General features: G+C 43.7%; 1 protein-coding gene across 1 annotated transcript in view; it reads right to left on the bottom strand.

Annotated features, from left to right (window-relative positions):
• Positions 1-3,045: 3,045 nt before the first annotated feature.
• LOC123990706 (breakpoint cluster region protein-like) overlaps positions 3,046-17,002 on the bottom strand; it is a 91,141-nt gene continuing 77,184 nt past the window's right edge. Inside the window, exon 2 of the mRNA XM_046291480.1 lies at positions 3,046-3,365. Within this exon, the coding sequence (XP_046147436.1) occupies positions 3,046-3,365 (320 nt within the window). The remainder of the gene's footprint in view (positions 3,366-17,002) is intronic.

Raw genomic sequence — 17,002 nt, 5'->3', positions numbered from 1 at the left:
CGCTTTCCAGATGTAGTTTCCTGAATAGATACAGGTTTCTGCACAACCACAAAGTAGACTAACATAATGGCTTTGTGACCAAAGAAACACCACCACATACAAAGCGTACAGAGCAAGACAAATGAAAATGTATGGACAACAACAGTTTTCCCCTAAAATACCCATGCTGCCTGTGTGGTCCAGCACGTCAGGCCTGTAAAGAGGACCTCCCTCTGTCCAATAGCAATATCCATGTCCATGAAAAGATCAAAATACAACTATGGTCAAATCACACACTTCTACAGGTTCTTTTAGGTGCTGTATTTACAATTCCAGAAGCTCAAACTTTCAACCTGCATTTCACAAGAGATAAGCATTTATAGCTTTTTAAGTTCTGCAAATATGTAACATGTAAATAATGGAACCACATGGCTTGTTTTCACCTCTATTGACCACGCCTCAAGTGTAGAGACATTACATTCTGGATCAAATTAATTGAGGATATTACATGAATAAAGAAACTGGATGTGAAACTCAAATACACCAGCAACCAGTCTTCCTCACCCTTCAAATAGGGAAATGGTTCCTGCAAGTCATGGAAAAAGGTTTCGATGTGGGTTTGAGTGTTTCCCCTTTCCTCAGAGCTCTGCAAGCCAACCAGTCAGTGGTCAACATGCTGATCATCTGACCAATGGGAGATAGGGATGATGGAAGGAGAACCTAAAGCTTCTCTTTTCGTTTATTGATGCAGTCAAACAGGTACTATGTATTCAGATCAGATGATAAATGACCTAGCTTTGGCAGCTAAAAGTTAGTAACTAGTGCGAGTCGTCTTGGTTGCTGCAGTCTCTTTCTACCAATTGAATTCAAAGGGCTTTATTGGCAAGGGAAACATATGTTTACATTGCCAAAGCAGGTGAAGTAGGTAAACAAAAGTGAAATAAACAAATAAAAAGTGAACAGCATCTCCTCGCGCCACTCCAATAGCGCGTGATGCAGGAACAAGCCGAATTGCGGAAGCAGAGATTCCCGCCTGCCGAACACCTGCCCTCGCCGTTATTAACAGAACTGAGGGAAAACAGTGCCCAACAGGCTGGGGCAAAGTACACAGTCTACCGGTGTGCTAGCTACCTATCCCACCAGCTGTGTACCGGAGTCCTAGCTAGCATCCAGGATCCTTCACTAAAGCCGGCCAAATACCTGCCCTCGCCATCATTAACACAACTGCAGCAAAGCAGTGCCCGAGTCTCCTTCTTCTGTTGGGTTTATTGTTGGTTGGCATCCGACGTTATCGTGCATTAACCCCACCTACTGTTCTGGAGTGCCTCCTGCTTGTGTACTGAGTCCTACCGAGTCCTAGCTCAGAAATTAGAAGCATAAAGAGGTGTTCCTGCAGATGCAAGAATGTCCACATGCAGGAAAGTGCTGAATTGTGGGCCACAATTGCACCCTTCGCCTACACTCAGGTGCACACAGTGTGACTGCTGCTAGCTCCATTCAGCTCTGCATGCAGCTCTGTGTGCATTTCAACTTCAGATAATAACGAAGATTTTTTTCTTTTCTTTTTTTTCTTTCTGCTGTTTCCCTCACTCATCAGACCGGATGTGGAGCCGACCGGGTATAAATGGGACTGGGTTTGGTGGTCCTTGGGTCCGTTTCGAACCGGGTGTTCATATTTAAACAATTTATTTATTTGGGTAGGGTCAGAGAGAAGACCTCTACTTTTGCAGGTCTATTTGCTGTGTAAGCCCATTGCAGAAGTTACAGCAGGTCTATTTGCTGTGTAAGGCCATTGCAGAAGTTACAGCAGGTCTATTTGCTGTGTAAGGCCATTGCAGAAGTTACAGCAGGTCTATTTGCTGTGTAAGCCCATTGCAGAAGTTACAACAGGTCTATTTGCTGTGTAAGGCCATTGCAGAAGTTACAGCAGGTCTATTTGCTGTGTAAGGCCATTGCAGAAGTTACAGCAGGTCTATTTGCTGTGTAAGGCCATTGCAGAAGTTACAGCAGGTCTATTTGCTGTGTAAGGCCATTGCAGAAGTTACAGCAGGTCTATTTGCTGTGTAAGGCCATTGCAGAAGTTACAGCAGGTCTATTTGCTGTGTAAGGCCATTGCAGAAGTTACAGCAGGTCTATTTGCTGTGTAAGGCCATTGCAGAAGTTACAGCAGGTCTATTTGCTGTGTAAGCCCATTGCAGAAGTTACAACAGGTCTATTTGCTATGTAAGCCCATTGCAGAAGTTACAGCAGGTCTATTTGCTGTGTAAGCCCATTGCAGAAGTTACAACAGGTCTATTTGCTGTGTAAGCCCATTGCAGAAGTTACAGCAGGTCTATTTGCTGTGTAAGCCCATTGCAGAAGTTACAGCAGGTCTGTTGGTGTTCTGTCCGTCTCCCAACACCAGGTGGAGCCGAGGATGTATCAGTGGACTGTACCATAGTAAAATAAGAAACACTAGGGTCACATAATGATGTAGGAGGGAGAGAGAGTATTGCTGGCTACTCTGTTGGAACAACTGACACTGTTGTCTGAACAAACGCAGTCTCCTTGTTCACACTACAGTGAGGAGTAACATTTAAAAAACACTCCAAGCATCAGCTATTTTCCATCACCTTTTGGCATCCATTTGACCTTTCAGTCAGCCAGTGGCCTGTGTGGAAGATAAGGATCAGGACCGGGTCAGCTCTGTCATTGCAGAGAGGGTCAGTGTGTGAGGATAATGATAAAAGCACGTACCCACACACACAGGCCTACTTTCACTACTACCACCACTGGCACTAGTATGGTACCCCTTGGCCCCTACTCATTGAGAGAGTTTATGGTATTCCATACTGTTGGGTTAGTGTATAACCATTCAGGCAGTCATTACCACTTAGCAAGCTAAAGCTAAGCTATTTCTTGTCCCTTTGTCATACAGGTTACATACTAAACTGATGGCAAAGCTACCATATTATATGGGTTTGCTTCTGTGCTGAGTTCTGACATGTGTCTCAGAGACGGAGGCTGTGCATGAATGCAACACCTGTAGTATTACCATGAAGATAAAACTCTAGTGGTTAATTACTGTTAATTACACAGGCCTGAAGAGAGGAAGGAAGTAGTCACGATGTTAGGAATAGGAAGGTGTTGATAACACACTGAGGAGTAAGAGGAAACCTCAGCCCCAGCAACCTCTACAATACGGTCCTGTCCTCCTGTGTGACTCACCCCGGGCAGCAGGCCATCTGGGGGGATGGGGGAGATGGCCTCTCCATCGGGGCCACGGGCACACAGGCTCGGGGACATGGTAGGGGACTCATCTATGAAGGGCATGGTCTCTGAACCGTCCTGACTCTTATGATCCTCTGCTGCGTCACCGTCATACCCGTCTGTGTTATAGTTGAAGTCTGGGGGAGAGATGGAAACAGGGGTTAGGTATTAGGGATGCACGATACATCGGTGAAAATATCCGAATTGTCTGATATTAGCTAAAAATGCCAACATCGGTATCAGCCCGATGTCTAGTTTAATGCCGATGTTAAAAACCGATGTCAAGGCTACTGTGCATACTTATATAACGTTGGTACATGGTATAATGACGCCACGTAAAATGATGCGCTACACATGCAACACAGCATTCCTAACCTAGGCCACAATGTCTGCTGTGTGGATCGAGCAGTCATTTGAAAGAGTAAGAAAATGTCTGCGAGACAACTCGAACGCGAAATCCATTAAAGCCAAGATAATGTAATTCATTGCCCTTGACAATCAACCGTTCTCTGTTGTGGGTGATGTTGGCTTTCGCCGACTGGTTGAGCACCAGTACACACAACCAAGTGCTCTATTTTTCAGATGTTGCCCTACCGGAGTTACACAGGAATAGCGTCACTACTATTACCTTCACGACATACATACTATGGAACGCCGTTTGGGTCTTAGCGTGTCAAAAAAAGATACAGTAGCACTGTCAAAGCTGTACATAAAAGTCTGCAAACAAGCAAACACTGGCCACAAATGATGTGTTTACAATATCGCGTTGGTAATAAAGCATCATTTGTTCACCAGCAACTTCTGGGGTAGCTAGCTAGCTTTAGCTTGGTACCAAGCTAGCACCAATACAACCAGCCTGAAAACAATGACCAGTAGAAACTGCAGTCATTTTCATTATTCTTAGCAATGATTTAGGAATCCTTGTGACTAAGTATTAGCTAGGTAGCCACTTGTTGTTTGCCTATTGAAATTGCACTTCAGTTCTTGAAAATAAATAGCTAGCCAGCTACTTAACCCTGTTGCCCAAATCTAATGTTATAAGCAGCCAGCGAGCTTCATCTGGCTAGTGAGGTTGTGAAAATAGCCACAATAAGGATTAGGCACAATAGTGGAATTTGCGGTTTGCCTTCAAAATAACAGTATGTCATTGACAGTGATGCAAATGAATACAAATTGTAGAATTATGCCATACTTTCATTTTGAAGGCTAATCCTTATTGTGGCTTGCTTCACATAGATGGGCCCGACCACCATTAATCTAAGAAGAACTGTCTTATAAATTAGGGTTATTTTAGATGACACCTAGCTACATAGTTACTGAAACAGATTGTGTGTCGTTTTGCTATGTCTTTGGGGAAGAACATTGTTTGCATCCATGAGCTAGTTAGCTTTTTTATGACCAGTGCTGTAGGTGAGCGAGACAACTTTATCAGCATCATAGCATACGTATCGATGAATCGTTGTGACATATGAAATACGAGTGAGTGTAATCAACGTGTAATAACTACACAAAAAAAGTATGAACGCGTTAAATATTATTTGACGCGCAGTCATATTCAGGTCCTGATTGGTCAAATGTTGTTATTTTACATGTCAAATAGTGTTATTTGTATTTTCAAGTATTGTGGTGGCAGCATCATGTTATGGGTATGGTTGTCACCAGCAGTGACTGGGGAGTTTGTCAAGATCAAAAGAAATAGGAAATGCATCGCTGAGTTTGTATCCACAGTGAAGGTTCTTTGCTTCCCCAATCAAAAGGACAATATAAGAACAAGGTGGAATCCTATAACACAGGCTCCGACGCAGGTGGCAGGGGCTACTGTCCAAAGGAAGACCCAGCCGTGATCTTCCCAACGATGCCTCTCGACCAGACAAACTCAATGCATTTCATGCATGCTTCGACAAAAAACAGAGCCATGCACGAGGGCCTTCGCTGACCCAGGGAACTTGATGATTCAGTCATTTTCAACCTCTCCTTGTCCCAGTCTGTAATCCCCATGTCTCAAGCTGGCCACCATCCTACCTGTTCCCAAGAACTCTTAGGCTACCTGCCACAATGACTACAGTCCTGTATCACTCATATCTGTAATCAGGAAGTGCTATGATGGCACAAATCAACTCCATCATCCTAGACCCACTCAAATGTGCATACCACTCCAACAGATCCATAGACGATGCAATCTCTATCTCACTCCACACTGACCTTACCCACCTAGATGAGAGGAATACCTCTGAGAATGCTGTTCCTTGACTACAACTCAGCGTTCAACACCACAGTGCCCACAAAGCTCATCACTAAGCTAAGGACCCTGGGACTAAACACCTCCCTCTGCAACTGGATCCTGGACTTCCTGACGGGCCGACCCCAGGTGGTAAGGGTAGGCAACATTTGCTCCGCCATGCTGACCCTCAACAATGGGGCCCCATGTACACACGGGGTGTGTGGCCCTAAGAGCTTCGACTTCTTCGGTCTCCAAATCACTAAGGACTTTAAATAGTACTACTGTACTGTTGGAAAAGTGCAAGCAAGAAATACATTTCACTGTACTAGGGCATGTGACAATAACAACTTGAAACCTGAAAGGAGCAAAAACCAGGTAAAATGTTGAGGAAAACCTGCCTCAGTCTTCTGGAAAAACCTGCCTCAGTCTTCTGGAAAAACCTGCCTCAGTCTTCTGGAAAAACCTGCCTCAGTCTTCTGGAAAAACCTGCCTCAGTCTTCTGGAAAAACCTGCCTCAGTCTTCTGGAAAAACCTGCCTCAGTCTTCTGGAAAAACCTGCCTCAGTCTTCTGGAAAAACCTGCCTCAGTCTTCTGGAAAAACCTGCCTCAGTCTTCTGGAAAAACCTGCCTCAGTCTTCTGGAAAAACCTGCCTCAGTCTTCTGGAAAAACCTGCCTCAGTCTTCTGGAAAAACCTGCCTTCTTTGATATGCCTGTAGCGTATGTCATGTTCAACAAGATACAGAAATAATAATGAAATGAAAATACTACTCATATTACAGAGCAAGCAGTAAAGCTTCATATATGATACCAATCTTTAATTTGTAGCACCTACAAATGAAACATTAAAGGACTTAGAACCCTAGGTGAGGCCAAAATGTAATAATTATGCTTTAGATTATTAAAAAATCTTTATGCTTTTAGATACAAATGTCAAATATGTCAACAATAATTTCTCCAAAGGGCTATTCTATGGATTACATTTTGTGCAAATCTCCAAAATCTCTCTTTGTCTGGATTTCGTGAGCAGAAAGACTGTCTCCATTGACCACACAGAGCAGCAGCTTTGAACGCATCTAGCTGCGATACCACTGACAAATGACTCCTAATTGAAATATAAAAAGGGGTATCACACAGAATCTGAAATCCCCAGTGGGTATAGGCCTAGATAGACAATAGAGCCCTAATATGAAGCAGACCATCTGTTTTGCTGGGTGACAGGGACTTGAGAGCCAGCTGACTGGGCACAGGAATATATACTCTAACAACAACCATATGGCTTATGTGGTGTATGGTAGATCAAATCAGAAAAGGAATATCACATATGATGTGGGTGGGATTAACTTGTGTAAACACTGCCTAGCACCACAGTCACACCAGAACTAAACACCTTTCTGAAGGTTTTGACCTTGATGTTGTTATTATGTGATTCAGACTACTCATCAGAATGCCTGATTTGAGAATGGATTTAGGTCACTGTGGATGAAAGCATCTGCTAGAGCTAGACAACTAAAATACAAAATGTGGACTTGAACCCATTCAATCCAATCTCAGGAGAGTATTTATTTATTATGTGATGCATAATCCCTTCATCATGCTGCGTGGCTACACTCTAAATTCTTTATTGCATATCCCAAAGGTTCTCTTCCCTTCTATTATCTGCAGAGGCACAGAGCCCTGAATGCTTGTGAGAGAAAAATCACCATATCATCAGACAGATCTACTTTAAGGAGAATGGATTTAGGCCTAAGACGAATAGAAAGCCAAACAATCGTCTAAAATAGTCTAATTATAATAGTGAACCTAGGGTTGCAAAAACTCTGGTAACTGTCCCAAATTTCCAGTGGGAAGATTCACAGATTAAGCTGAAAAGACAACCTCCCATCATGGTGCAACTATCCAGTGTGAGGGGTTTGAGAGGGGATGAGGCCAGTGCAGACTGGGAAGGCCCTCCGGTCTAATACGGGGAATACGGTGAATGTAGGCCAGCAAGAGGGCCTCCGCTCTCTCTCTGCTCTCACTACACTGCCTGCAGCTTTCCATCACATACACACACACACACACCACAGGAGGTTGGTGGCACCTTAATTGGGGAGGATGGGCTCGTGGTAACGACCGGCACAGAATTCTGGAATGGTATCAATTACAGCCTCCACTGACACACACTGCCCTTTACTGTCGGTCTCCACTGCTCTCTGTTCATAGGTTTGCTGGTCTGTGTTTCTGTGTTCCCGTTTTCATGTTCTTTGCGCGGACGTGTGTGTGTTCCTTTGTACCTGTGCGTTTCTATCTGTGTGTACCTGTTTCTGCACGTGTTTGTCTATGTGAATATTAATGTGTGCTAATGGTTTAGTCTGTGTGAATACCTTGTGTCTGGGTGTTTTAGAGTATGTAAGTGTGGATATTAGTCAGTGTGAATACTTTGTGTCTGAGTGTTTAGAGTACATAAGTGTGGAAGTGGTCTTCATCATCTCTCCTGATTAACTCTGTTATCCTGATTAGGATAAATTAAAGGTAAAATAAAATAAATGAAGTGTTTCACTGTGAAACCTGTGGAACTGCCTGCAAGGAAAAATGAAGCGTACAACTGTGACCAATAACCAGAAAGGCTGTGTGTGCGCATGCGCGTCTGGCACTGCTCTAGAATTCAGACAAAAAGTACAAGCTCCCATAGACTAGTGTAGAAGGAGATAAAGATGGCCGCCGTATATAACCATATTAGAGATCGAAATCTAAAGACAACTGAAAGTGACAAACTGACATTTTCATTTTCATCAAAAACAAAAACATATCGAAGGAGTTCCTTTGATTTGACAGTGTGCAGATGCTCAGTTTGGCGTGAGATGACTGTTAGACCCCGATTAAATATTTCTATGCATAAGCTTAGCTAGCCAACGTCGCCATGACATCACCTACAAGTGTGATGTGGGATTTCTATTGGAGCAGTTTCTGCCTTCATACTGTACAGTCTTTCACTAAACACTGTGCTGGTGATTCACTAACTCATTTTCTGGCAAAGGCCAGAGGGAAATACCACAGAGAGAGACTGGCCTTTATCTGTTGTGATGCAGCGCCAAAACAAGGTCTTTCAGAGAGAGCTGCTCGAAACAGAGTTTGTAGAAACACTGAAACATGTGCCAACTCTGAAACCGACACACATTGTAGAGCTTGCTAACTAATAAAAACTCATTCAGTGAACTACAGTATCAGCAGCCACTTGGCTGTGGCCATTCATTCCTAAAGAACATCCCAGTCTGGAGCAGAGTCATGTTATCTGCTGTTTCTGCTCTAATGGGCAGAAACATGAGTCAAAATAAGACAGTGAGATCCTGGTGAGATCCTGATGCCTCAGTGAACACATGGTGTAATTAATGAGGTAGAATGCACTTACTGTTTTCTCAAACATTAGATCTGTTGTCAAAGACTCCAGCCACCCTAGTAGTAGACTGTTCTCTCTGCTACCGCACGGCAAGCCGTACCGGAGCGCCAAGTAGAGGTCCAAAAGGTTTCGAAAATGTTTCTTAAAGTTTCTTAAAACTCATTTTCCAACCACAAGTTTCTTGTTAACAAACTATAGTTTTGGCAAGTCGGTTAGGATCTACTTTGTGCATGACACAAGTCATTTGTCCAACAATTGTTTACAGACAGATTATTTCAGGTATAATTCACTGTATCACAATTCCAGTGGGTCAGAAGTTTACATAAACTAAGTTGAATGTGCCTTTAAACAAGTTGGAAAATTCCAGAAAATGATGTCATGGCTTTAGAAGCTTCTGATGGGCTAAGTGACATCATTTGAGTCAATTGGAGGTATACCTGTGGATGTATTTCAAGGCCTACCTTCAAACTCAGTGCCTTTTTGCTTGACATCATGGGAAAATCAAAATAAATCAGCCTAGACCTCCACAAGTCTGGTTCATCCTTGGAAGCAATTTCCAAATGCATGAAGGTACCACGTTCATCTGCACAAACAACCGTATGCAAGAATAAACACCATGGGACCATGCAGCCGTCATACCGCTCAGGAAGGAGACGCGTTCTGTCTCCTAGAGATGAACATACTGTGGTGCAAAAAGTGCAAATCAATCCCAGAACAACAGAAAAGGACCGTGTGAAGATGCTGGAAGAAACAGGTGCAAACTTATCTATATCCACAGTAAAACGAGTCATATCTCGACATAACCTGAAAGGCTGCTCAGCAAGGAAGAAGCCACTGCTCCAAAACTGCCATAAAAAGCCAGACTACGGTTCGCAATTGCACAAAGATCGTACTTTTTGTAGAAATGTCCTCTGGTCTGATGAAGCAAAAATATAACTGTTTGGCCATAATGTTTGATTATGTTTGGAGGAAAAAGGGGGAGGCTTGCAAAATGAAGAACACCATCCCAACCGTGAAGCACGGGGGTGGCAGCATCATGTTGTGGGGGTGCTTTGTGCACTTCACAAAATAGATGGCATCATGAGGCAGGAAGATTATGTGGATATATTGAAGCACATCAAGTTAAAGCTTGGTCGCAAATGGGTCTTCCAAATGGACAATGACCCCAAGCGTGCTTCCAAAGTTGTTGCAAAATGGCTTAAGGACAACAAAGTCAAGGTATTGGAGTGGCCATCACAAAGCCCTGACCTCAATCCTATAGAACATTTGTGGGCAGAACTGAAAAAGAGTGTGCGAGCAAGGAGGCCTACAAACCTGATACAGTTACACCAGCTCTGTCAGGAGGAATGGGCCACAATTCACCCAACTTATTGTGGGAAGCTTGAGGGAGGCTACCGGAAACATTTGACACAAGTTAAACAATTTAAAGACAATGCTACCAAATACTAATTGAGTGTATGTAAACTTCTGACCAACTGGGAATGTGATGAAAGAAATAAAAGCTGAAATAAATGATTCTCTCTACTATCATTCTGTCATTTCACATTCTTAAAATAAAGTGGTGATCCTAACTGACCTAAAACAGGGATTTTTACTAGGATTAAATGTCAGGAATTTAAATGTATTTGGCTAAGGTGTATGTATGTAAACTTCCGACTAACAAATTGACTCTGTACTGGTACCCCTGTATATAGACTTGCTTGTTATTTTACTGCTGCCGTTTAATTATTTGTTAAATTGTATTTTCTCAAACATGTTTTTTTTACTTAACTTCTTAAAGCATTGTTGGTTAAGGGCTCGTAAGTAAGCATTTCACTGTTGCACACTTGTTGTATTCGGCGCATGTGACAAATACAATTTGATTTGATTACGATAACTAATCCTTTCATCAGTGTTGTTAGCTAGCTAGCGATATTAGCTACTATGCTAGCTGGTTAGATAAACATGGTACAAGCATTTCATTACACTCGCAATAACATCTGCTAACCATGTGTATGTGACCAATAACATTTTATTTGAAGATATCAGATAGGAGCTAATAGCTAACGTAGCTTGCATTTCGTAATTAGAGCAGTAAAATAAATGTTTTGTCATACTCATGGTATACGGCATGATATACCACGGCTGTCAGTCAATCCGCAACCAGGGCTTTAACCACCGAGTTTATAATTTCTATTATGAACTGGATGGTTCAAGCCCTGAATGCTAATTGCCTGACAGCCACGATATATCAGACTGTATACCATGAGTATGACAAAACATTAATTTTACTGCTCTAATTACATTGGTAACCAGTTTATAATAGCAATAAGGCACCTCGGGGGTTTGTGGTATATGGCCAATATACCATGGTTAAGGGCTGTATCCAGGCACTCAGAGTTGCATTGTGCATAAGAACAGTCCTTAGCCGTGGTATATTGGCCATATACACCACACCTCCTCCGGCCTTATAGCTTAAATATACCACGACTTTCAGCCCATCAGCATTCAGGGCTTGAACCAAACAGTTCATAATTAGTATTCTAGGGCAACAAGTAATGACAGAAGAAAAGCTGCATGCATCTAATTATAAACAAGTTAGCAAAAAAAAGCTGAAATATCAGCCTATCCAAAAAGGCCTGTACAGCGCATGTTATATATTTGTCGGTTATGGTTGGGGCCTCAGATTTTCACAGGTGGTTGTGGATGGGTTATTAGAAATTGCAGAAGGATGCGGGTGAACAAACAGCTGACCCCGCACATCATTACCACACACACACAGATATTAGCAGCACTATTACACGATGTAGGCAAGGCCATAGTAAATCATTGAAAACAGACAGTGATTTACAGTAGAGTGACAGTAACAGCAGTGTTACCTCTCCACGACCACCCCTCATCACTGTCAAACGCTCCCTAAAACACTTCTGCGAACAGGCCTTTCTAATCGACCTGGCCCGGCTATCCTGGAAGGATATTGACCTCATCCCGTCAGTCGAGGATGCCTGGTCGTTGTTTAAAAGTAATTTCCTCACCATCCCAAATAAGCATGCCCCTTTCAAAAAATGTAGGGCTGATATAGCCCTTGGTTCACTCCCGACCTGACTGCCCTTGACCAGCACAAAAACATCCTGTGACGTACTGCAATAGCATCGAATAGTCCCCACGATATGCAACTGTTCACGGAAGTCAGGAACCAATATACACATTCAGTCAGAAAAGCAAAGGCTAGCTGTTTAAAACAGAAATTTGCATCCTGTAGCTCGAACTCCAAAAAGTTTTGGGACACTGTAAAGTCCATGGAGAACAAGAGAACCTCCTCCCAGCTGCCCACTGCACTGAGGCTAGGTAACACGGTCACCACCGATAAATCCATGACAATCGAACATTTCAATAAGCATTTCTCTACGGCTGGCCATGCTTTCCTCCTAGCTACCCTAACCCCGGGCAACAGCTCCGCCCCCCCCACAGCTACTTGCCGAAGCCTCCCCAGGTTCTCCTTCACCCAAATCCAGATAGCAGATGTTCTGAAAGAGCTGCTATACCTGGACCCGTACAAATCAGCTGGGCTAGACAATCTGGATCCTCTCTTTCTAAAACTATCCGCCGCCATTGATGCAACCCCTATTAGCAGCCTGTTCAACCGCTCTTTTGTATCGTCCGAGATCCCTAAAGATTGGAAAGCTTCCACGGTCATCCACCTCTTCAAAGGGGGAGACACTCTAGACCCAATCTGTTATAGATCTATATCCATCCTGCCCTGCCTATCTAAAGTCTTCGAAAGCCAAGTTAATAAACAGATCACTGACCATTTAGAATCCCATCGTACCTTCTCCGCTATGCAATCTGGTTCCCGAGTTGGTCATGGCCACGCTCAAGGTACTAAATGATATCACAACTGCCATCGATAAAAGACAGTACTGTGCAGCCGTCTTCATTGACCTGGCAAAGGCTTGACTGTCAATCCCCGTATTCTTATCGGCATACTCAATAGCCTTGGCTTCTCAAATGACTGCCTTGCCTGGTTCACCAACTACTTCTCAGACAGAGTTCAGTGTGTCAAATCAGAGGGCCTGTTGTCCGGACCTCTGGCAGTCTCTATGGGGGTGTCACAGGGTTCAATTCTCGGGCCGACTCTTTTCTCTGTAAATATCAACGGTGTTGTTTTTGCTGCGGGTGGTTCTCTGATCCACCTCTACGCAGACGACACCACTCTGTATACATCTGGCCCTACTTTGGACACGGTTACCTAACCTCCAAACGAGCTTCAATGCCATAAAACACCCCTTCCGTGGCCTCAAACTGCTCTTATGTGCTAGTAAAACCAAATGCATGCTTTTCAACCGTTCGCTGCCCGCATCCGCCCGCCCGACTAGCATCACTACTCTGGACGGTTCTGACTTGACCAAATACCTAGGTGTCTGGCTAGACTGTAAACTCCCCTTCCAGGCTTATGTTAAACATATCCAATCCAAAATCAAATCTAGAGTCGGCTTTCTATTTCGGAACAAAGCCTCCTTCACTCACGTCACCAAACTTACCCTAGTAAAACTGACTATCCTACCGATCCTCGACTTCAGCGATGTCATCTACAAAATAGCCTCCAATACTCTACTCAGCAAACTGGATGTAGTCTATCACAGTGCCATCCGTTTTGTCACCAAAGCCCCATATACCATCAACCACTGTGACCTGTATGCTCTAGTCGGCTGGCACTCGCTACATATTCGTCGCCAGACCCACTGGCTCCAGGTCATCTATAAGTCTATGCTAAGTAAAGCTCCACCTTATCTCAGCACACTGGTCATGATAACAACACCCACCCGTAGCACGAGCTCAAGCAGGTATATTTCACTGGTCATCCCCAAAGCCAACACCTCCTTGGCCGCCTTTCCTTCCAGTTCTCTGCTGCCAGTGACTGGAACGAATTGCAAAAATCCCTGAAGCTGTTGACTTAATTTCAAACAACAGCTATCTGAGCAGCTGTACATAGTCCATGTGTAAATAGCCCACCTTCACCATCTACCCACCTCATCCCGTAATGTTTTTATTTACTTTTCTGCTCTTTTGCACACCAGTATCACTACTTGCACATCATCATCTGCACATCTATCACTCCAGTGTTAATTTGCTAAATGGTCATTTCTTCACTCCTATGTCCTATTTATTGCCTTACCTCCTCACGCCATTTGCACACAATGTATATAGTCTTTCTTTTTTCCTATTGTGTTATTGACTGCACGCTTGTTTATTCCATGTGTAGCTCTGTGTTGTTGTTTGTGTCGCACTGCTATGCTTTATCTTGGCCAGGTCGCAGTTGTAAATGAGAACCTGTTCTCAACTTGCCTACCTGGTTAAATAAAGGTGAAATAAAATAATACAAATTAAAACTATGGAGGATTTTCCACGGACTTCCTCAGTGCCTCTGGTAGGGAACCACCACATTGCAGTGATTTACAACAGTGACAGTTCTGTAAATGATAGATTGAAAGTGGTACTATAAGAAACATGCTGTTATTCACACAGCAGGATCTTACATACTGATTATTGGTCAATGCAGGTGATTTAAAGGGAGTGTTAACAAATAAAGGATGATTGGATATCAAGCTGTTCTGTAATTACTTTAGTGTACTGTGGCGTTCCATCACCGTTGCAGCCAGACATAAAACCTCTCCTGACCCTAAAGCGCTGAGCTCAGGGCTGCTTTGAATAGCCAACAGTTAGTCTTTGTGTGATATTGTTACCTCTCACTCTAAATCACTTTCACTGCTGGTTCTTCCTGAGGCAGCTGGAGTTGTAGGCTGTTTAGGCAAATAAACAAGGGACTGAATGGAGTATGTTCATACTGGATGACACACACACACACACACACACACACACACACACACACACACACACACACACACACACACACACACACACATCAGTGGTATCAGAAAAATACCTACAGAGGTAGAGCAAGTAGATGTGTGGAGTTCAGAGGTCACTCATTAGACTGCATGACAGTCCTCTTAATCTAATCAATTTCCCATCTGTTTTCTCAGATTAAATTAATGCAGCAGCATATGTGTATGTATGTGCCTGATTGCGTGCTTGTTCCATTCATGACGGCTCTAGAGGTTAGGGGAGAAGCCTGTAGTTTGATCAATGTGATCCCTGCTAATGGGCTGATAAACACAGCAACATGATTAGAGGTATTATACTAACTGATGAAGACATGAAAGGGATCAAATACTCTACAGCCTCACACTGTGGGCCAGCCTGTCAGGCTTCAAGCATTCTGTTCCAATCCAACTCCTAGTCGCTTTCCCCTAGATAGGCCTACTTCATGTCATTCTGAAAGGATCAGATGGCTATGAGCAATGTGGTATTAACTCCATCTTGCCCTCTAATAGGGGGTAGGGGTTAGGAGCTAGAGACAAGGAGCACATTTGAAAGTCAAGCAGTAGTCTCCCTCAGCACCAAGGCAGTGTTGTAACACACTTAGTCCTAACGCTACTGTAGAACTCTGTGATAGAGAATGACATGTCTCGAATTTGTTCTAAATGCACAAATAAAGCATTTATATCATAAGATATGTGTTTAAGTGTCACTGTGCTTAAGGTGATTGACTGGAGATTAATTTGAAAACCCTTTTTTAACTGGGAAAGTCAGTTCTGAACAAATTCTTATTTAACCAGGGTCTGGAGTGACGCCTCTAGCACTGAGATGCAGTGCCTTAGACCACTACGCCACTCGGGAGTTGAGCGGTCTGCAATTCAGATGATGTATTCTGTCTCCATTCCCTGCCTCAGTACCATCTGTCAATGACTGTTGCAGTTACACCCAGACGTCACTTTACTAAGACATCTAAAACCCCAGAGTAGTAAGAAATATAGAAACATTAAAGAGAGAGATGAGGTGGAAGACAATTACAAGAGAACAGTAGTTTTGCCTTGGAAAATCACTTTTGAGAGATATATATCACAATACTTGCACTGATGTACCACTGCAAATACATCCCTGTCCTCTTCCCTTCTAAGTGTTGATGTGTGTTGTGTAACCAGCGGTGCCTTAGGGCCTACTGGTTACATTGAAGGGTAGTGAACCCTTGGTCTGCCGACACGCCCCTCTCCATCCCCCTCGCTCTCTCCTTTCCTCCCCTGCTGTCACTTTCTAACATTCCCCCAACCTCTCCTGATGGACAGACAGCTCCCCAACACTAGCACCTCCCTGACACAGCCAATCACAGGCCGTCTTCATGGCGAGGGCAAAGGCTGTCATGACAACGAGCCACAGTCGTTTGTGCTTCCCTGAATGAGAATGTGTCAGAGGCTTCAGACCGGGATGAGACTATTTATACCATGTTAATACTGAGAAAGTTTAGGAAGGAAAGGCCACAGCTTGAGTCAATAACTAGTCTCAGCAGGGATCAATCAGACTGTGGCTTTCTAGTGAGATTTATCATACAAAGCAACCTGAAGGGCACACACAACAGAGAGTAAACAGCTGTGGGCTGAAGTTACAGTCAGTGAGCTCATCAGCCAGAGTTAGCGCCATAGCAACTACACACACTGTGTGAGGGTGTGAGTCAACCAATAAGAAATCAATTCGCTTCCCTGCGTAGCCTAAATACCAAAACCATACCTGCATAATTGCAGTCATTTCAGTAACTGCAGGCCATATATTCCCTCTGTTCACTGGCTCTTTATTACCTGATTGAGCTAAATCAGGCCTAACTACATTGTTTCCTATTACTGCCACTTGCCCCAATTATGGGAAACAAACCATTAAAGGAGTTTACCCGGAGAGAAGAGACGTGGGCCATTTTTAGAGAATATATTCTCCATGTCCATCTAAATGCGGCCTGACAGAGAATGCATTTCACACTATTTCACTCTGCCTCTCTCTCTCTCACCTTCACACAAGGCTTATCAATACTGTTAATGGTGTCTGCCTCCACTGATTGAACTGACTGTTCACACACTGTTGGGCTGGGGGAATGTCATGACAGCTGTCATTAAATCAGATACATGTTTTGCTAATGCCATTTGAAGGATAATTGGTGAACTGGGCTGGACATGATTTGAGTGGGATGCTGCCTGCTGTGTGGGAACCACTGCTCGAGGATATTAAACTGTGGGTCGAGCCCCCCCAACCCCCTGGTTGGAGTCCAGGCTGTCGCAGCTGGCCGTGACCAGGAGACCCATGATGTGGC

The sequence above is a fragment of the Oncorhynchus gorbuscha genome, linkage group LG02, assembly GCF_021184085.1.
Source record: "Oncorhynchus gorbuscha isolate QuinsamMale2020 ecotype Even-year linkage group LG02, OgorEven_v1.0, whole genome shotgun sequence".
Taxonomy (NCBI): Eukaryota; Metazoa; Chordata; class Actinopteri; order Salmoniformes; family Salmonidae; genus Oncorhynchus; species Oncorhynchus gorbuscha.
Note: the sequence above shows the minus strand (reverse complement) of the source record. Positions and strands in the feature narration are given on the sequence as shown.